At 36.1% G+C, this 21011-nt stretch overlaps 4 protein-coding genes across 5 annotated transcripts; 3 read left to right on the top strand and 1 right to left on the bottom strand.

The window, feature by feature from the left end:
- Positions 1–752: 752 nt before the first annotated feature.
- Positions 753–1953, top strand: LOC103436559 (dof zinc finger protein DOF1.2-like). The gene has a single exon (XM_008375000.4). It carries the CDS (start codon positions 870–872, stop codon positions 1779–1781), a length of 912 nt encoding a protein of 303 aa, XP_008373222.1. The 5' UTR covers positions 753–869; the 3' UTR covers positions 1782–1953.
- A 2664-nt stretch (positions 1954–4617) lies between these two features.
- On the bottom strand, positions 4618–7314 carry LOC103436569 (uncharacterized). Of its 2 annotated transcripts, none has more exons than XR_529562.4 (6): positions 6995–7314; positions 6253–6331; positions 6095–6154; positions 5357–5537; positions 5192–5248; positions 4618–5049 (listed from the first exon to the last, which is right to left on the bottom strand). XR_529562.4 is itself a non-coding variant. In XM_008375012.4 (6 exons), exons 1-6 carry the CDS (start codon positions 7237–7239, stop codon positions 4957–4959), a joined length of 579 nt encoding a protein of 192 aa, XP_008373234.1. In that variant the 5' UTR covers positions 7240–7314; the 3' UTR covers positions 4618–4956. The 2 variants fall into 2 exon arrangements, 1 of the variants encoding a protein (XP_008373234.1); XM_008375012.4 differs by having other exon boundaries at positions 5357–5401.
- A 1504-nt stretch (positions 7315–8818) lies between these two features.
- Positions 8819–11226, top strand: LOC103436884 (eukaryotic translation initiation factor 6-2-like). Its single transcript, XM_017331377.3, has 6 exons — positions 8819–9124; positions 9215–9397; positions 9516–9560; positions 9674–9804; positions 10514–10624; positions 10750–11226. Exons 1-6 carry the CDS (start codon positions 9115–9117, stop codon positions 11005–11007), a joined length of 738 nt encoding a protein of 245 aa, XP_017186866.2. The 5' UTR covers positions 8819–9114; the 3' UTR covers positions 11008–11226.
- A 2106-nt stretch (positions 11227–13332) lies between these two features.
- Positions 13333–17062, top strand: LOC103436542 (uncharacterized protein C57A10.07-like). Its single transcript, XM_029109155.2, has 3 exons — positions 13333–14434; positions 15758–15879; positions 16587–17062. Exons 1-3 carry the CDS (start codon positions 13843–13845, stop codon positions 16914–16916), a joined length of 1044 nt encoding a protein of 347 aa, XP_028964988.1. The 5' UTR covers positions 13333–13842; the 3' UTR covers positions 16917–17062.
- The last annotated feature ends 3949 nt before the right edge of the window (positions 17063–21011 follow it).

The raw sequence follows: 21011 nt of genomic DNA, 5'->3' as shown, positions 1-21011 counted from the left end.
CAAAAACATTTCCACCAAAACCTGTAACATCCCACGTCGCTCAGGGGAGTGATCCTTATATGTATATTCACCTCCTTACCTAGCACGAGGCCTTTTGGGAGCTCACTGGCTTCGGGTTCCGTAGGAACTCCGAAGTTAAGCAAGAAAGAGGCCAGAGCACTCCCAGGATGGGTGACCTACTGGGAAGTTGCTCGTGAGTTTTCCAAAAACAAAACCGTGAGGGAATGGTAAGCCCAAAGCGGACAATATCGTGCTACGGTGGTGGAACAGGCTCAGGATGTGGTGGACCCGGGCCGAGATGTGACAAAAACGGTTTTAGTTATTTTAAAAATACTTCCAAACGAGCCATATAACTACATAATGCCATGAAGTTGATCTAGTGGGAAATAGATCAAATTAAAGGTATGCATTTTTTTTGGGTCACATGCTTTGTTTTGCATATCATTTTGATTCGGAGAACAAAAGTACGATATCACTTTATATGGTATCAGAATTACATGGGAAGAGAAATTATTCGGTTATCAATGTATGATGAAATACTTCCTATATTAAAAAAAATAACATATTAATCACGTGAGATTGAGATTGTGATTGTGATTGTGATCATGATTTTAGAGACAATCTCAATCTCACACCCTTCCTTGGTCGTAACGCTTCCCCAACCGCCCACGTTCATCTCCAACCCCACCTTCCAAATTAGTAAGAGATTCATATACAAATTTCACTCCCACACACACGCACACATATGCTTTTGCACTAACTCCAACACATACCCTCCAAACTCCAAAACCCTCTTATATTTTATATACCCCCAAAACTCTCTCCTCATAACCCCACTTCCAAATTGTGATCACAACTGGTTATGCAAAATGTTCATAGCTCCTAGCGTTAAACAAATACTACAATGCCCTCCCTCTGGGCAAGAGCAATTCATGATGATGGAGATGAAGACACCATGGAACAAATCCCATATTGAGATTGCTCCAAACTGCCCTCGATGTGCCTCTTCCAACACAAAATTTTGCTACTACAACAACTACAGCCTCTCACAGCCAAGGTACTTCTGCAAAGGGTGCAGGAGATATTGGACTAAAGGCGGCTCCTTACGCAACGTCCCCGTTGGTGGTGGCTGCCGCAAGAACCGCCGTGGTAAGGCAGCCAGGCTCTCACAGGCTGACCGCGGTTCATTAAGTTATTTTCAGCATCACAACTCATCAACTACTACTGAAGATGATCTGGCCGGAAATACTCAGCCAGGTGGATCTAATGTACCAGATATTGATTTAGCTGTGGTGTTTGCCAAATTCTTGAACCACAATTCCACTACCCCTGATGGTCATGACCATGACCCCAACTTGGTAATTTCAAGTTCAGCATTGAACGATCGTGACGGCTCGCATAATTCTTCAAAGGCTGCTGATGATCTTGTTGAAGCAGTTGGTCATCATTATTTACTTGAAGGACATCAATCACAAGAAGAAAATGTTCAAACTTTTATGGGAATTAATCACAATGATGATATGAACATTCATGAATTTGAGTTACAGGGTTTACTAGGCGATGATGAACAAGTGGTGCAAGATGTGTTTTGGTCCGATGATGCAACGACGTCTTTGACGAGCAGCACTGCTAGTTTTACATGGCAACCTATGATGGATCTGCAAGAGTTGGACTGTTCACTACCATCCGACGATGATCAAATGAAGATATCAACCAATTTGTGTGGCGATAATTGGAGCTCCTTTGAATTTTCAGGGTTTGAAGTTTTCTCACGATCTTAAGTGGATACAAATTTACAAGCATTTGATTAATTATTTGTTGTCAATTTCATTTAATTTACAATTTTTGTTCCTATGTAGTTAGAAGTTTAGTACTGTTACATTGCCATGGAAAGGAATACCATGGCAGGCATATACATAAGTACTAATATAATACAATAAACTTTTTTCTCATGATATGTTATGGAGCGAGTAGTCAATTATTAATTTATATTAGTGTTAATTTCTGCTGAGCTCTCACATTGAAGAGATTTTTCAGTGGGCTTGAAAAATTGGTACATACACTCTATGGCATTATACAAGTGAAGTGATACTCGAAAGAAAAAAACTTATCTCCACTTGTATAATAGCCTACAGCGTACCTTCCCGTGTTCATTACATTGAAAAATATCTCCATTAATATAATAGCCTATATTAGTGTTAATTAGTAACATATGGTTCGGGTACAAAATTCACTAGTCATTAGATAGAGACTAGATATGAACAATACGAAATTTTGTTTGATACGTTCTAAATTCATTTAAATATAATTTGAGTCGGTTCTTAAAATATTCAAACTATACATTTTAAATTATAATTATTGTAAATAATTATTTGTGTTAACGTTTATTTAATATTTATTTTAGCAATTATCATTTTTTAGTATTGAATTCTAATCCAACCGTCCCGTCCCATCCTCACTCTCTTTGAATGCTAGTCACCTTTTCCATATGCATTTTCCTATTTACTTTCTTCACTAATTACTTCACACGTACATTCAATTAATAAAACATAATTAATGCACCCTATCTATCTTCCCAATAATCACTTGACACGTGTATTCTATTAAGGCTTAAATGTTAAAATAAACCTTGTGTTTTACTCTATCCACCTTAAAAGCATGAATTATATAGTTTAATTTATTAGTGGAATACACGTGTTAAGTGATGAGTAGGAAAAATAGATATAGAAGGGCAAATGAGGAAGGTAGCTAGCGTCTCTATTGAAAATTATAATTTAGGGATGGTTGGATTAGAATTAAGCAAAGAGAAATACTAAGAAGATTCTCAAAAGAGAAAATTCATAAACTCTTTGCCGTCTCATGTTTTTCGTGCCAATATTATAAAATATTGTGCAAAAAACAAAATATCGGAGGGTCTCTCGTTAGTATTTTTCTTATGCAAATTATTCTACTATCCAGACAGAGGGATTCGAAAAAATAACAATTAGTTCAGGATCTCCTTTAACTCTCGTCCAACCAAATTTGTTCTTTTTCACCTTTTTTAAACCTGGGCTGGACAATTGTGGTCCAAATATTAGTTTCACCGTACAAAAATCCTCCTATCAAGAAACTGCAAGATGAATTAGTAGTTGCTCATATGAAATCTCCCAATAAAAAATAATGATAATTTTAGTTCTTGCAAACACAATCTTGGAAGCAGAATATTTTGCGAAAAAAAGAAGGAAAAAACATGGTAGCAACGAAGAATTCAAGGTAAAAGGAAAAAAATAAAAATGTAGAAAGAATAAAAGTTGTAATCCAATAAACATTGGAACACATCTCCATTGGAAGGAGAAGGTTAGCAGAAAGGATATTTCGATTTACGCACAAATAAAATCCTGAAACCAATTTTCACTGAGAATAAAATTCCGAGAAGAACTATGTGCCACATATTTAAACAACACGTATTTAAAAAAAAAAAAAAACTAATGAAAATGGTTTGAAAACTTTGAGTTTTAACGATAAAGACAAAATAAAGGGTAAAATGAATAGTACCAGGTTTGACTTTTTAGTGTAAAAATATGGTTTTTCGTTAAAATGAACAGTACCGTGGGCTTTTCGTTAAAACCCTTATTTTAAATACATGACAAACGTTTATTGAACGTTAACATCACTAAGACTAAAATATAGTTGCATGAGACGAGAAATCTCTCTACATTGAGTTTTCCCAATACTGGCACAAAAGGATCAATCCTTCACTTGTCCATCGTTCGTGAGTCGAGCCCACTCTCTTGTCACGCCTTTCACTCGCTTGAGTCAGACTCGATCATTTTTTTGTTTGGTGGATCATTCGTTGGTCACTCTATATTATCCGCTGGGATCGCAGCAACCAAGGTGCATATTATGTTAAGGCCAGAGGCAGCAGGTCAAGCACGGGTAAGTAATCTTTTGGCTAAGCTGAGAATGAAAAAGATAGACAGATGTGCTATGTTAAGAAAGGTGTGGAAAGAGAACGCCGGCGAATTGAAAACAGAAATCCTAGACTGATTTCTTGAGAGCTGGAGCCCCAAGTACTTCGAATCTCTTTGGTCGCAGATGCAGAATGAAGTTGTTTCACAGCCCGAAGAACGATTCCCCAAGACGTCGAAGAGAGCAAAAGTGAAAAAATAGAAGTGCCGGTTTGGAAGTTTGGGTGCTACCGTCGAACCAAGTGGACTACCACTTATTTCTTTGCGTGACAATCGTCCATTAGACGGTAGTACATATTTTGAATACATGATAAATGTTTGTTGAACATTGACATCACTAAAACTAAAACATAGTTGCATGAGTTGAAAAACCTCTAATTTCATTGAGTTTTCTCGGTATTGACCCAAACGGATCGGTCATCCACTTGTCGATCGTTCGTAAGTCCAACTTGCTCTTGTCACGCCTTTCACTCACACACTAGAGTCGCACTCAAATCACATTGTTGTTTAGAGGACGTTCATTCTTCACTCTCTATATTATCCGCAGGGATCGCAGCAACCAAGGCAAGTATTATCATATAGAAACAAGCAAAGCATAGCGATTCGAACTACCAGAAAAGTTTCACCAACCGGTAGTGCAAATCGCTAGAAATAATAGAAGTCGGTAAAGTACTCCTTACAAATACATCAATTAATCTCGTTGGTAGCATGCTGCACAGGCAAATCATCAAGGAGAGTTAATAAGTTTGCTACATTGATCAAATTTGAAAGCTTACTTCGGTGAATCCTCGATATAAAATAATATATAATGACAAGTACCAAATGAATACTAATACAACGCCCAAACCACAGCTTTTCAACCACTCTAATTGGCAAACACAAGTACAAGATATGACTGCGCTTCGAACTCGGAGAAAATCATTTCAAAATCATTAAGATATAAGCGAGTAGCTGGAACTTACTCAACTCCTTCATTCACTTGTTGATTCCATGCATGGACTCCACAACATCAATCAAAACTAGCATTTAAGAACTTCAGCAATTCATTCCTTTTGTCTTCAGCCGCCTTGTCCTCCTTTGTCTTCTCAAGTTTCAGTAGAATCTGCAAAAAGAAAGAACACGGATTTCTCTTTCTATTTTTAGCCACGACAAAAGAACAAGGGATAGACCAGCGTAGATGCCCCTAAGATCTCTAATAAATCTTTGATCAACAGTAAACATATATATTACCGAGCAAGTCTTACCTTTTTTCCAGAGACAGCACTGCGACGAACTCCATCATCTTTGTCACGCCCCAATAACTGTAGGAAGCAAAATGTTACTTCAACGATAGAAAAATTATTAAAACAAACTACATTAAAATAAAAAAGAATATCGAAGACGTAATTGTAAGAGAGTGAAATGAAAACCTTTGAAAGCTGAACAGGGCCGCTACTTCTCTCATTCTTCTGTTTCTATATATGGCTCCCATTGCCAGGAAAAAACACAATCCAGACACATTATCCAGGCAAGCCAATAAGTACCCAGCACCATGCCACAGACCCCAGCTCCAATTTTGGAAGAGCCAATCCATAAAACAGGCAGAAAGTACTATAAGCACCTCAGCAATTGAAACATAATATCATATGCATCCAGTGCCCAACACTGAATGCAAGAAACCGTGTGTGCGTGTCACAGTTTAATTAGCAGAACAGAACAGGCAAGTTTGAAAAGAAAATTTCCTATGTACAACTTCCTCATGCAATTTTTGTTTAGTCGTCCTAAAATTATCTACTACTCTCTGAAGCTGGATAAGATGCATCCAGAACTATATAAATAAATGCATTAGAGTTCCTGCATATATCTTAGTTAAGCCATGGTCCGGAACATATAATGAATCAAATTATCACAAATTTTAGCAAAAAATCAAATGGAGGCAAGATGCATGGTCAACTTCCACGTCTTGTCTTACTGTCTCTAAATCTTTTTATTACTCTCTGAAGTTGGAGCACAATGGATGTACAGCAATTTTAACAAATGGTGCAGAGTTGACAATAAATAATTTGTTTAAGCAATAAGCTAGAAAAGGACGATGATAACAGCCTTAAGACAATTTAACAGAGCAATCATATGAAGGCAAGAGAGCAACATAAAACATACTGGCCTACCTCTTTGAGTTTCCTTTGATGTTTATGGCGATGACTCTTGCTCTGGTCCTTTTCCTTGCTCTAGATAGAAAGGATCAATTAAATGAGACCAAAGGACAAGCAGAAAGTGTAATGTAAAAGTAATATAATTATGTCACAAAGAAATGCCAAACAAGCACCTTCTTATGTCTGTCACTCTTCTTGCGCTTCTTTGACTTACTAGATGTTTCAAGCTCACTGTCCGAAGAACTATCACTTCTGCATTAAACAAACAAAGAAATATGTCAAAAAGCAGAGCCATCAATCGTCGCCCGTTAATATTTCTAACATGCGTCTAAACCGCACTGCCCAGCAACATAATAATTTCAAATTGAAATTTTAAAAGCAGAAAAACCAATAACAAAGCATATGATTCACTTAAGCAACTCAAAATCTTTGCCTAATTGCCATATACCCCTTATCAATTTCCTTTAGTCGACGCACCTCACAAGGTCCGCACATCATCGATATAATCCACTACTTTCCCTTTGACAACTAAAGTTCCGGATTGAAAACCATGCTTCAATTTAACATGATTGATTTTAATCAACTGATGCATTTTTTTTTTTCTAAATTAAAACGTAAGGGACCTTAACTTTGAGCTGAAAACAAACGAATTTTCCCATCTGGGTCGTTTCGATACTTTCCATGTTAGCTACAGGAACTACACAACGCACCAAATTGCATACAAATTGCAATAAATTACAAAAACCATCTTAAACACGGAATAAAATAACCCAATTAGGGTTTCTCAGAACTACTCACAAAATTCAAAACCCTAATCAAACAGAGGATAAAACTGAAAACAAAATTAAAGCCATCGTATATTACAAATATTTACATCTAAGCCCAGAAAACAAAAGAAGGGTTTTGTCAATTGACCTGGAATCGGAAGGAGAGGAGGAAGAGTAAGAATCCGACGAGGAGTAGCGGTGGCGGTGTCTGCGGCGTCGTTTGGTGTTGGAACGACTGATCTTTTTTCGTATCTTGAGGGCATCTTTGTCTTTCTCCTGGTCTTTGTCTCGGCGACTGCGGTTGTGGCGACGATGTCGACGGCGAGATGCAGACGAAGATGACAAGGAGGAGTCCGAGGAGTACTCAGACAACGATGAGGACGATGCCACCATGTCTCGGGGGAGAGAGAGAGAGAGAGAGAGAGAGAGAGAGGAGACGAAGGGTTTGAGAAACTGGTGTTCGGACCACAACCAGAAGAACTCGTTTTTGTACGGGGTCAAAACAAAAAGACTTAATTACTTTAGTGGCCCTGAAAGTGTCTTTGAGTATTACTTTACCCCATGATAGTTATATTTTCTCACTTTGCCCTCTTTGTATGTTTGTGTGTCCCAGTTTACTGTTGAAATTCATTGTTAATTTGTGGTTAATATATTTTAAAAAAATATTATTTTTCTGCCCACCTGACGCCTACATGGCACACACATAAGAAACACACTATGTTATAATAGCTCATTTGGATGTACTTTTAAAATGATTGAAAACGTTTTTAGTGAAAATATTTTTAGAATCAATCCTTAGTAAAAATGCAAATAAATTATGGAAAAACACTTAAAGTGTTTATTGGAAGAAACACGTAACTAGTAGTGCTTCTTGTATAAAGCACTTTAAGTGCTTTTGGAACCAAAAACATTTTCTTTAAAAACGCTTTCAGTCATTTTAAAAGTATATTCAAACGAATTCTAAGTATATTTTACTAAAAAATTATAGATAGAGAGGAAAAGAACGGTGGCAAAAGAGAAGATATTTGGTGAATTATGAGGTATGTGTCAATGGTTAACTAATTCTACTCACGCACTTGTTTTTGCCTGAGTAATTTTGTGTTAAGTTTACTAATGAGTAAACGATTCAGGATCTTCTAGAAGTATTTAAAATGACTAAAAATGTTTTTGAAGAAAATATTTTTAAATTTCAAAACCTCTTGAAATATTTCTTAGAAGAAGTTTCAGTGTGTGCTTCTTTGAGAGAGCACTTTAAACCTTTTTTCAGATTTCTTTTGAGTTTTCACTAAGTTTAGTCCTAAAAATATTTCCCTCGAAAATATTTTTAGTCATTTTAAATGCATTTGCAAATGAACCCTCAAATTTTGATATATCGTAGATATGCCGAAGTTGAAGTTATGTTTAGCCCGAAAGACTTCAAAGTTTGTTGACCGAACATTGAGCGGCCTGAAAATACGAGGCCCAAGAGAATAAAAAGGCTAAAAATCTTAAATTTGTTTTAATTTTTTTTATAGTCAAGGGAAGTCAATGAATTTGGAGATTGCTCCTATTTAACGTAATTTTTGTATTTCAGATATTGAACTATGAAATGAATTATTTCTTTATTCTTTTATGTGTAAGTAAAACAATAAAAGTTAGAATTTGAAGAAATTCTACTGCTCTTTTGTTAATATAAAAAAAATTATTGAACTAAAACTCTTTCGTAAAATATAAGATTATATACTTTAAATTTAATTTTTCTGTTTGTTACCTAAGTGTTTCTTTTAATTTTTCTATGAATATTGAAACCATCGTATATGTTTTCCTCTTAATCAACAAGGCGTGATCTTATTTTTTTTTTTATAATCAAGGTCTGGCCTTATTTTGTTGGATATGGTACGATTTTATGAGTATTCGGATTTGAAACAAAATATCATTTGATTAAGGGTTAGTTGTTATTTATTTCTTTTTTATATTATACTATTTTGTTTTATTTTATTAGTTATAATTTACAATTTATATCTTTTTCGATTTCTTTTGTCAATATATATCTTTATCGATAAGAATTCTAATTTACAATTTATATCGTTTTAATTTGGACAATGTTTTTTCTTTTGTTGGAATTTAATTCGGACGCCTCAAAAGTATAAAAACAAGAACGGGAGAAAAAGGTTGTTGTTGACCAGTTTGCATACAAATCCAAAACCCTAATCGCCTCCTCTTCCTCAACCTCCAAAACCCTAGCTTTTCCCAGACTCGTAATTTGCAGTCAGGCGTCGCCCTCAATCCATGGCAACCAGTAAGGCTTTCTTCTTCTTCGTTCTCCGATTATTGTTCTCGTATTTGTTTCTAATCAAATTAAATTGAAAAATTAATTGGGGATTTGCAGGATTGCAATTCGAGAACTCGTGCGAGGTTGGGGTGTTTTCGAAGCTGACGAACGCGTACTGTTTGGTCGCCATCGGCGGCTCTGAGAACTTCTACAGCACCTTTGAGGGGGAGTTGGCTGATGTCATCCCCGTTGTGAAAACCTCCATCGGCGGCACTCGCATCATCGGTCGCCTCTGTGCTGGTATTGTTTTCAATTTGATATCCTTCGATATTTCTTTTCTTTGCGGTATCAATCAAGGGTTATAATTTCGATGTGTTTTTAGGAATATAAAAAAAATTTGTTGAAATTTCGATTTCAGGAAACAAAAACGGGCTTCTTGTGCCTCACACCACCACTGACCAAGGTATTTTTGTTCTTCCGATTTCTTTTTCTTTTTGGGTATTTTATGTTTGTGGTTATTGCGTTTCGGTTTTTCTGACTTATTGAGCTTCTGTTTTCGATTCATTGAAAATTAAGAACTCCAGCACTTGAGGAACAGCTTACCTGATCAGGTTGTTGTTCAGCGTATCGAAGAGAGACTATCGGCTCTTGGTAACTGCATCGCTTGCAATGATCATGTTGCTCTTACGCACACTGATCTTGACAGGGTATGCTTTTTATACTTGTTCGAAATTGCTTTTTTTATTGTATCCTGTGCAGTCTTTGTTTTCCCTTGGAAAAAAAGCACAATTGTGTTATGTGAATTCAATGTCAGTAACCCATAAAGCTCATTTTCACAAATAGTGCCCAACATCTTTGAAATCTTAGGAAATTAGGAAGACATCATATATCTATCACAAGATGTGCCTGGTTTAGCATGTAAGAGTATTCACAGGTTGTACTGCGGAACATATTAAAACCCGCTTTAAATGAAAAATATAACTCAATGATGATTTGGTCAATACCACACATGCACGTCATGGTTGTCCTGCTTTTCCATGTTATATCGCCCGTATCTGATTGTTGACAGTCACTTTATTATGCATAACATGACTTTCAGTGTTCACCAAACTGTTTGAATTTACTTCAGATTGATACATATGTAATATAACTTTTTTCAGAAATTAATCAGGAATTGAATGGTTGGGAAGAGTCACTTTATCATGCATAACATGACTATTCACCATATAGTTTGAATTTACTTCAGAATAATATATATGTAACTGTATTCAGAAATTAAAGAGGAATCGAATGTGCATGTTGCAAGCAGAACTTTAGTTTTTACATGAACGTAGACTACTCTTTTCCATTTCGCAGATGACGTTAAACTTTGAATCCATGCATTTTGTTCATTTCCTTTTATTTGTTATTTTTCAGGAAACTGAGGAGATGATTGCAGATGTCCTTGGAGTGGAAGTTTTTAGGCAGACGATTGCTGGTAATATACTTGTTGGCAGCTTCTGTGCCTTCACCAACAGAGGTGGCTTGGTAAGAATACATCTTTTTGAGTTTTTGTTTCTGAGGCTTTTTTGAAAGATTTCTACTGTCATTGTTTCATCTTTTTTGTTCCTTTGGTCCCATTCTCAATCCTAATTGTAAAAACACTTGTATAGGTCCATCCCCACACATCTGTTGAAGATCTGGATGAACTGTCAACGCTCCTTCAGGTCCCTCTTGTTGCTGGAACAGTCAACCGTGGTAGTGAAGTGATAGGTGCAGGCATGATAGTGAACGACTGGACAGCATTCTGCGGGTTAGACACCACTGCCACAGAACTCTCAGTTATTGAAAGTGTTTTCAAGTTGAGGGAAGCTCAACCCAGTGCTATTGTGGATGAAATGAGGAAATCATTGATTGACAGCTATGTCTAAACAATCTCTGCGCTAGTAAAACTCATGGATGCTACCTGTTTTCTTTCTTGTCAAAGTTTTTAAATAGTATTAGCTCTGGTTTTACCAAGTTGTATAGTTAACCTGTGCAATCTGGTGTTGAAATTTTGCTGAAATTGGGCAATTTACTTTGGATAATATGTTGTGTGACTAGTATGTTGTCGTCGTTTTGTTTATGACAAACGTGTTTTGTTCGTCGTTTCTTCTTGTTTCTGAAGTTCCACGACCGTGGTAATCGTTTTCCAGTTCCTCCTTTTCTCCGATGTGATTATAGATGCATTAATTTATCCGATGTGAGCATTTGGTTCCTAAACCAACTTCGCAGAATTTTTCAGAACAAGAAATTAGCCGAGTAGCAGATGAGTTGGCATGATCGTAGAAATTGAACAGAACCTGTGACATGTATATATTACCTGGAATAACTAACACATTTTGACTTTGAGTTATCCCTCATGATTACAACTGTGACTTTAGGGCAATCGTGCTCGTGCTGAGTTAGGTCGATCCGACTTCTTGTACTTAATATTGAAATTTTAATCTATTTCGGCCAGTTGTGCTCGTGTAGATTATACTTAGTGTGCGATTGCTTACCAACAAATAACACGAATCATTATATTTCACTTGCTCAAAGTAGATATACTGCAACCATTCAACTACTTAATAAACTAAATAGTTGATTAACAAACCAACTAATTGACATGTAGTGACAAGCAGACAAGTGGACTAATCAATAGATTATTGACAACATCCAATCTCAAATTTCAATTAAATAAAATAAATTTTAAGGTGAGAGACAAACTTTGTCTGGACAAAAGTGGTACAAACGATAGTTGGCTCTAAAATTTGAACAAGAATGAGTATACCACCTCCTTTGTCCTCTCCCTTAAAACAATGGAGAACACACTAGAAGATGGAAGTTGCCCCTCAAGAGGACAACTGTGACATGACATGCATTCTCCCTTGGCCGGATCCAAATATTCTGTCGGTTGAAGCTGCAATCCCCTCCAAATGTCGGGACACAGAAATACCACACATGTTTGCAACCAATATGATCGTCAAAATATTAATAATTACGCTTTAATGGAAAAATTAAACAACATGAAAAATATTTCTTGAACATTTTTTTTGCTCTCGTAATGTCGATTGTTAAAAAAGAAAGGTTAGGATAGCTCACCTAAAAACAAGAGCTCAAGACTCAATTTTAACATGAGATTGAGCCATAATCATACCAAAATGTAATTCATCTGGTATGTAATACCCGGCTGTCTCATCTCCACCGTCATATTTAAAATATAGCTGCATTGATTTATCCTAAACCAACCTAGCAGAATTTTACGGAACAAAAAACTAGCCCAGCAGTGGATGAGTTGCCGGCAAGATGTGTGAGATGCAGCTCGGTTACATATTGGAGATATAGGTATGTTGGATTATGCGTTTAAATCAATGAATAATGTGATTGTTAGGAATCACATTGTATGCCGTACAGTGAACCCAACCACTCGGATTTTGGAGTACAAGATTCATGATCTTGCAGATGGGTTAATTAACACATTTTGACGACAAAAATCATAAAAACTTTCAATTAAATAAAAGAAAGTTTAAGGATGGAGACATACAAGGGGAATACAATCATAAAATGGATCATGCATGATGCGTTTGTTGACCCGTAAACATGCACCTCACATCATGCAAGAGCAGTCAATACGGTGTGTGCCATATTTTTGAAATATATTACTAAGGTTTAGTAGTATTACAAAATTTAGACCTTTGCCATAGTAAATGATGTATTACCAAACATTTGACTTTAGAGGACACAAATTAACAAGTGTGTATGAGAAATAAAAAGGAATGTGTGGATTGCACAACCTGTAAACAAATGACTCAAATTTAAACAAGGTTCTAAAAGACGTTAGAAGCTACTCGGGTGGCGGGCTGGGGCCTAGCACCTAGGCGGCTAGGCGAGCGCTTAGACGGACTAGGTAGATTTAAGTAAATAGATTATATTTCGTGTAAATAAGTGTATGTGTGCACTTAAAGTATATATATTTCATCATAAACTACAAAATATAATGACATATGTATTATGAAGTATTAGAACATAATGAAAACTTGGGGAACAAGGATGTAATGCGTGTTCATTTAAGTATGTAACAAGTTTTTTACGAATTATTGAAAAAATAAAAAATAAAATGCAAAATGAAAGTTATCTATTTTTTGTCTGAGTGAGCCGTGACCTAGGCGGGTGCCTAGGTGGATCTGGGCTGGCTAGATGGGTACTTAGACTGTCTAGGTAGGAGCTTTAGCAAATCTAGGCACTATTTCTTAATTTTCAAATGTCTAGACATTAATCGTAACGACGATGAACCGTCTAGCCCCTAAACGGTACTAGACGGAGGTTTTTATAACAGCGAATCTGAATTGTCAAAAAGAAAGAAAATAAAAATGTATCAAATCTGGGGAAAATCAAATTAAAAAATAGAAGATCCTCTGCACCTGAAGCGTTCTTCTTCTCCCTTACAAGCAGAGTGCGCACACAGCAATTCCACGGAGTTTCGGTGAGCTTTTTATCTCCGGTTCAGCCTTTTGCTTCGATTCAATTGTAAATTCGTTCGGAAATCCGTCTGATTCTCGTTGAAAGCTGCAAACTTTATGTATGTTAATTTGTATACAGAAGTGGGTTGATCTCCGTATTTCATATTATTCTGTATTTGTATCGTAGAATTTATGATCCCCATTGATTTTTTGCTGTAAATTTTCATCTGGGTATGAATAGTTCCATTCAATTTAATCCGCGTAAGCTGGATTTGTTGTACTATAATGAGCAATAATCCGTTTCGGCCCGGCAGTCCTAAGTCCTTCGTAGCCTACCCGAGTGGTGAGTTTGATTTAGAATCTGGAACATTTAGAAAACCCCGAAAGCATAGGAGGTCACCATTGCTTCCCATCAAAATGATTAGGTATATCGGAAACCGAATGCAGTATTATTGCAAGCTGCGTCCCCTTTTAGTTTTCATCCTCTCCTTGTCAGTTGGGGTCTCAATTCTCATACTTTTGTCTCTGTATGAGAGCCGGTATCAAATGACGAACAACTACCAAAAGTATGACGTGGGTTCTTCTAGTTATCCGCTCCCGAATCTCCAGAATCTAGTCATGGTTGCCGGGCATTCAGTTTATACTAGTAGTAGCTGTGGAAAAGTTGATAAGGAGGATTCTTGGTTTTTGGAGTCCTACCAAAAGAATCCGGGTCAGGCTGCTACTTTCGTGGCTCATATACAAGAAGGAATTGAAGTCGCGGCCAAAGACAATAGAGCTCTCCTTCTGTTTAGTGGTGGAGAGACTCGAAGAGATGCCGGTCCTCGCAGTGAGGCACAGAGTTACTGGGCAGTTGCTGAATCAAAAGGATGGTTTGGTGAGTCTGTTATTTCTATTGCATTAGACATGTTTTGGCCTGCCTTGTTTTACATATGATTCATTTTTAAGATAAGACTCGATTGAATGCCGATTATATGAAGAATGATATGTAGGATGCTGTTTAGTTCTCATGTACTTGATTGTTTACAATATTTTGTCTTACGCCATTCTCTGCACTCTGCGGTTGCATTGAATCTACAGTATTTGTGCCAATAATTACTTTGCTAGAAAGAAAAGATGATCTGCTTTTGTACTCCTTCGTTAGAAGAGTTCTTACAAAAAAGAAAATTAATTCTTTCTGGTGGTGTTGACTTTTAATTATTATTATTGAAGTGCCCAAGTAGAAAGGTTGACTAATGTAGTTTGTTGCAATACACACACAATTTAAATGTCAAATTGATAAGTTTACCGCTGACAGATATAAATATATTGACTGAATTTCCTGAAGCATGGTGATTCATGACACAGTCTCCATGTTGACCATAGATATCACTTCCACTTAAAACCCTTGGTGAACTTGAATTTATTTTAAAGATTGTTTTTCATAATTGGGTAATCTAATAACCGCACATAAGATTTCTATTTGTTGACAAGGCTGTTAACAAGATAAACCAAATTACACAAGTTGTGAAATGATAAATCCTTGAAGTATAAGTCGTTTACACAAGGGGTAAGTTTATCGGAAGTATAAGTAGTTTAATCTAAATGGTAGTCAATTTTCACTTTGGTCCACCGTTGTTCCCTGTCACTATTCTCACTTCTTGAATTTACTATAACAAAAAAAATGGTATCTCTTCAAGTCTTTCATCCATTTCATCATTCTGTGTTCAATGGAAGTACTTTTCCTGTTTTTAGTGGCATATAAATAAGGAAGCTGGTATACCCCTGTTTTTTTGGCAAATCATATACCATCGTGGAGTGATCTGGTGCATCCGAATATTCTTTTCTGTAATCTTGCTCCCTCTTTATTCTGTTTCTTTCTCTCTGATATATTTCTCTTTCTCTTCTCTCAGTATCTTTTATGCATGAAGTACTTAAATTCGTTTTTGTTTTATGCTAAGCTGATTGTGTTTATGCTACCATTTAAATGTTCCTTCATGTCATATGCTTTTTACATTGTTTCTGGTCTGCTACTTATTGTAATGTTTTATTCTTCCTTTTGCCTTTACCTCTTCTCCCCTCACTTTATTGTCAAAATCTTAGTTTCTTTTGTAAGGGAGAATAAAGCATGATTGTGCATTAATTTACATCCATGTTGGTCTGAACTATCTTTTACTGGCCTTTAACTCATATAAAACTTATGCCATGATGGTTTGTTTAGGCCAAGAAGATTTGCGATCGAGGACACTCACAGAAGAGCATGCAAGGGACAGTTTTGAGAATCTTCTCTTCAGTGTGTGCCGGTTCCGAGAACTTACTGGCAAATATCCTCAAAATATAACTGTAAGCCCATTCTACCCAATCTGATTCGTCATCTTTGAATCTAAAATACAAGTATGGTGTGCTTGTTTCTTGTCATAGAGAAACAGTTGAGCACAACGACAACGTAGGCTGAGCGTATATATGTATGTGATTATGAGTACTATACAACTTTCATTCAGCTGCACACTAGAACAAGTCAGTATATGCATCATCTAATAGAAATATGCAAAAGACATCTCTCTCTCTCTCTCTGACAATACTTATGGTATGTTGCCGAGGAGAACAAAACTGTGATTGCTCATTCATTCATACTCTTTTCTCTTAGGTTTGAAACAAAATATATAATTTCTATACGAGTTACTTTGAATATCACATAAAGGACCACTCCGCATGATCAGTATTCCATGAAGCATGTTAAGCATTGTATCCATATTGGTTTGAAAACACAATATATGTTAAGCATGTTAAGCTCCTTTTGGGATTTTCTTAAGCTTCGTAGTATCTTTACGATTTGATTGAATTTGATGGTTTGCCACTATTACCGAAAGCTCAAGCTGTTACGACAAATATTTTATAGTCTAGCACTTCATTTTCTCAGTTTGGCCTCATTACACCCCTAGAACCCAACATGTAGGATTCATGTTCATATTGGGAGGTTGCATTGCAAGTGCAAGGATTCGAATTCAGGACTCCTGCTTTATAACCTAACATGATTGTTTTCAAACCAGGTTGTAAGTTATGATTTCAAGGAGGAGAGATTCGCGCATCTACACCGGGCTGCAATTGGCTTTCCCGAGTCAAGGTTCTTCTACGTGGGCACCCCAGCAATTTCTACTGCAAAAGAAGCAGCCCGGAAAGGAGAAGCAGTCGTGCGGACTCAATTCCAAGAAGATCCATATGGATGTCGAGGTTCACTTTACCGTAAAAAACTAGGGCGCGATCCGTTTCACCGGTCGGTTCCCTATCCAAATGGGTGTCCTGAAATTGAAGGTCTTTTCAGATATTGTGGGTCAGCTCCTTATCCAGGGTCCCTTCCGTGGCCTAAAGAGCAAACTTAATCTGGATAATTCTACTGGCCTTGATGTATAGAACAGGAGAATCCACCTAACAGTCAGAAAGGGAGTTCCAATCTCACAATAACATACGATTTTGTTTTCCTTTGTAAACAACATTCTTTAAATCAATAAGAGCACGTTTACGTACACGTAATGGGAATCAAAACATGGAATCGTATTCCGATTACGGACCACTTCTGTGTTTACTAAATTTTAAGGAATCAAAAATATGGTGGGACTCACACAAAGTTTGGAATTCAATTCCTCACTTTGGAGGAATTGGATCCCTTGATAGTAAGTGGTATTTGAGTTCCGGAAGAATGAGGGAATGGGGAATCCATTTTTCATACCCATAATGCCCTCACATAATTGCTGAAATTCCAATGATAAAACCAGCACCCGTGCCTAGTGCTAGTTTGTTTCCTTCTCCCTCACTACCGCCCCCTTCCTGTCTTCCCAAGGCCACATACCCATCATCATCTTCCTAGACAACAACGACAACCAGAAAACAAGATCAAGCGAAAGCTGAAGAAGAACCCATTTTAGTTATTTCTTTTTAACACAATGCTAAAAACCAAACTCCGCAAATTCAAATCAACATGAAATACCCCGTAAACTAAACTTCAAAGAAACTACATCACCACAGCCAGCACTTCCCATATGCCTCAAACCCACTGTGAATTTCAAATTGTTGAAAGATGATTGAGGCAGAGATAGAGAGAACGGTTGGGTTGGGGTTTGGGTTAGTTTTTTATTTTTAATTTTATATCAATTGACTTGATTTCCTATAAGTTCTTATAAAATATTTATTTATAATAAAGGGCATTCTAGTAATCATACAAATTCGATTCAAGTGAATTAGCAAACAACTTATATTCAAACAAGACCATTTATACTCCGATTCCAGAAAACTGTAGTAAACAGCTTTAATGGAGATCTAGATTTCAATTCTCCTCAATTCAATTCATCCTCAATTCAATTCTCCCACAATCCAATTCCATCTATTTTGATTACGGATTAGTAAACGGGCCCTAAAGGTATATGAAAAGATGAGTTTTCCATTTTAGGGCACTATCGATTTTAATAGTTTACTACCACTTAGTATTATGGTCTAGTGATATTCCTCTTCATTTGTAAGAGAGAGATCTTAGATTCGATTCTCGTCATAGGCGAATTTGAACCACATTATTGCTAGTCTATTATGAGGCTAAGCATTCCCCTCTACCTTTACGTAGATAATATTGTTTGTTCAGAATTTTGACAGTCTACTGGTCCCCGGGTGGCAGGTATAGTTGCATGATTTCACCGCTCGTCTCAGTTGGTAGGTTGATAGGTGGTAATTTTAAGTTTCCTAGCTGCTACGCTTGGTGTTTAGGGTTCAGATTTTTTATTTATTTGGGACTAATGTTTGTGTGTGTTTAGGGTTCAAACACCCAAAAAGAGACTTCGAAGAGTTGGTTTTTGCCATCATTGGGTTGGGTATGGCCCGTTGACATGACATATCATGGGTGGCCCGGAGTGCCCATGATGCATCGGTGGCCTAAGGCCCAATATCCAATGGGCTGATGAATGTCATATTCCCTTGAGATAATATGTGGTTTGTTCACAATGTCAATAGTAAAACCGTCATAGTGAGCGTACAATACAATTGTTCTTCTTCTATTAGATGTGTTTAATTTATGTCTCCACAATTACTATTCATAGTATTTAAAAATTAATAATGTGAATAGTAAATTATTGTATGGATGAGATTAATTTTTCCTAATGTTTTCTAATTTAGAGTCGTGGCTAACATTTGCATGGCGTTAGCTTGATATCATCTGCCTCAGGCACTAGTGGGGGCTCGATTTGGCTGATGCCTTTGTGGTGTTGAATCCATTTGGGATTTTAACGTCAAATTCACACACGCATTCTCACGTGTAGCAAAATTTGTGAGCTTAACACGCATACAATTTTATTTGGATGACATAAGTTCAACCACAAAACCATTTCAAAATAAGATGTGTGATCCAACTCCTTACGAAGCCTTTCGAAACTTCATAACTCTCCAATATTGAACTTTTAACTTTACATCCTCAAATCTTATGTATCTCTTTCAAAGAAATTTTAAATTACTACTTAACTAGGGACAAATTGTTGTGAAAGGAATATCGATTGTCACCCAAAAGTAAAGGAGAAAATTAGTATTATTATAACCACTTGGGTATTAAAATTTCTTTCTTGTTAATATTCCTTTGGACATATATATATATATATATATATATATTTAACCTTAAATGAGTCATTATTAAATTATTAGTAGTAATAGTATATTGGAAAGGTTATGTACAATGGCAAAACTTGTTTAAAGGGACGACCCAAGCCAAATAGGCTCTCTGCTTTGCGAGTCGAGAGGGGAACGTCTATCGTACGCAGTCTTATTCTTACTTGGCAAAACTTGTTTGTTATCTTTTAATCTATGCCAAATTTATGCGATTAGTACTCTAGTTTAATGATTTTTTTACTTATAGCGAGAGATTTTAAGCTTGCTCGCTTGAATGACGAATTTGATACCTATTCCTTATGAATGATCCAATATATCATTTTGCTAAATCAAAATCTTTACTAAACTATGACCAAAATAAACATATTCATGAGCTTATTGTGAAAAATCAATGAGGAATTAGTTGAATGAGTAATCTCTCCCACCTCATAGAATTGAATATTATTGTATATAAAAAATAAAATAAAAATCTAGGCTTACATATATGATTATCTTTGATGATAAAGACACATTATCTCTTTCATTGGATTGCCATTTTCTAAAGAGATTAGTCCGAACAATAAGTTACTCCTTGGTTAATGCAGGGGCTCGGCAAAACTGGCCGAACGGTTAATTTGGTTCGGTTTTGATTATGAAATGGTCAAACAGTTTCAAAATCAAATCAACTCATATCGTTTGGTTGTGCTAATTTAACTTTTGTGGTTTGTTGCAGCTTAGTACTACAATCTAGTAATATTCCTCTTCACTTATAAGTGAGAGGTCTTAGTTCGATTATCATCAAATGCGAATTCAACCCATATTATTGCTAGTAGATTGTAAGGCTAAATACACCTCTCCCCTTTAGTATAAATATTATCGTTTGTCAAAAAAAAAAAAAAAAACTTTTGTGGTTTGTTTGTGTTATTTGGGAGTGTGGAGTTACAAAACAATTCAGCGAAAATATAACACGCGGTGCTGCAGTTTTAAAATTAAATAATTAATTTTTATTTTCATGATTATTGATAGTGGAGTTACAAAACAATTCAGCTAAAGATGTTTAATTCTTGTAATTCACCAATAAGTTTGAGACCCTTTAATCTTTTGTGTTTATTACCCTATCAACTAAGACGTGATCCTAGAGCTATACTTAGAAGCATTTCTCCATCATTTGCTTCATTCCTCATCGCTTAGTCATCTTCTTCCTACAACCATCTTCTCTCCTCATATCAGATCTTCCTAGTGTTTTCTTACTGGCAAAAGAATGATGTTCTTCTATTTGAGCTTTGGACTATTTATGTTGTGTAGATATGCTTGAGTGACAAAACATTTCAGTTAGACTGTTGTATTATAGAAAAGGTTCGAAATCCGTCAGCTCCCTCATTTAACACCTAACCACTAATGATATCATCTATTAAAAAAAACCACTAAAATGACAGCCATTTAAATCAATGGTTATATGATTTTCAATTTTGGTGATTTTTTAGTAAAGATTATCTACGGAGGATGATTTAAAATAGACTGTTAGACTATAGAGATATAATTTGGAATAAGTTCTACCAAAACTTTTCTCATATAAGCTTATTCGAGGAGTTCCTGAATCATACGGTTTACGGTATAAGATAACTACAAGGTCACATTAAGAATAAAGCGTTATTTCAAAATCACAGGTCAAAACTAAGGTCGCCATCAATAAGTTATGAACATCCATATGAGAGGAGCATTTCAATAAAGAAATATATCCGACACCGTAAAGATATTATCTTTAACTACTATCGATGAAAGCTGGCTATGCTCTCATCAGCACCAGTCTATATCTGGTAACAGTTAATTTACAAATAATTGGTTTGGGGTGGGGG

This window comes from Malus domestica, chromosome 10 (genome assembly GCF_042453785.1).
Source record: "Malus domestica chromosome 10, GDT2T_hap1".
Lineage (NCBI taxonomy): Eukaryota > Viridiplantae > Streptophyta > Magnoliopsida > Rosales > Rosaceae > Malus > Malus domestica.
Note: the sequence above shows the minus strand (reverse complement) of the source record. Positions and strands in the feature narration are given on the sequence as shown.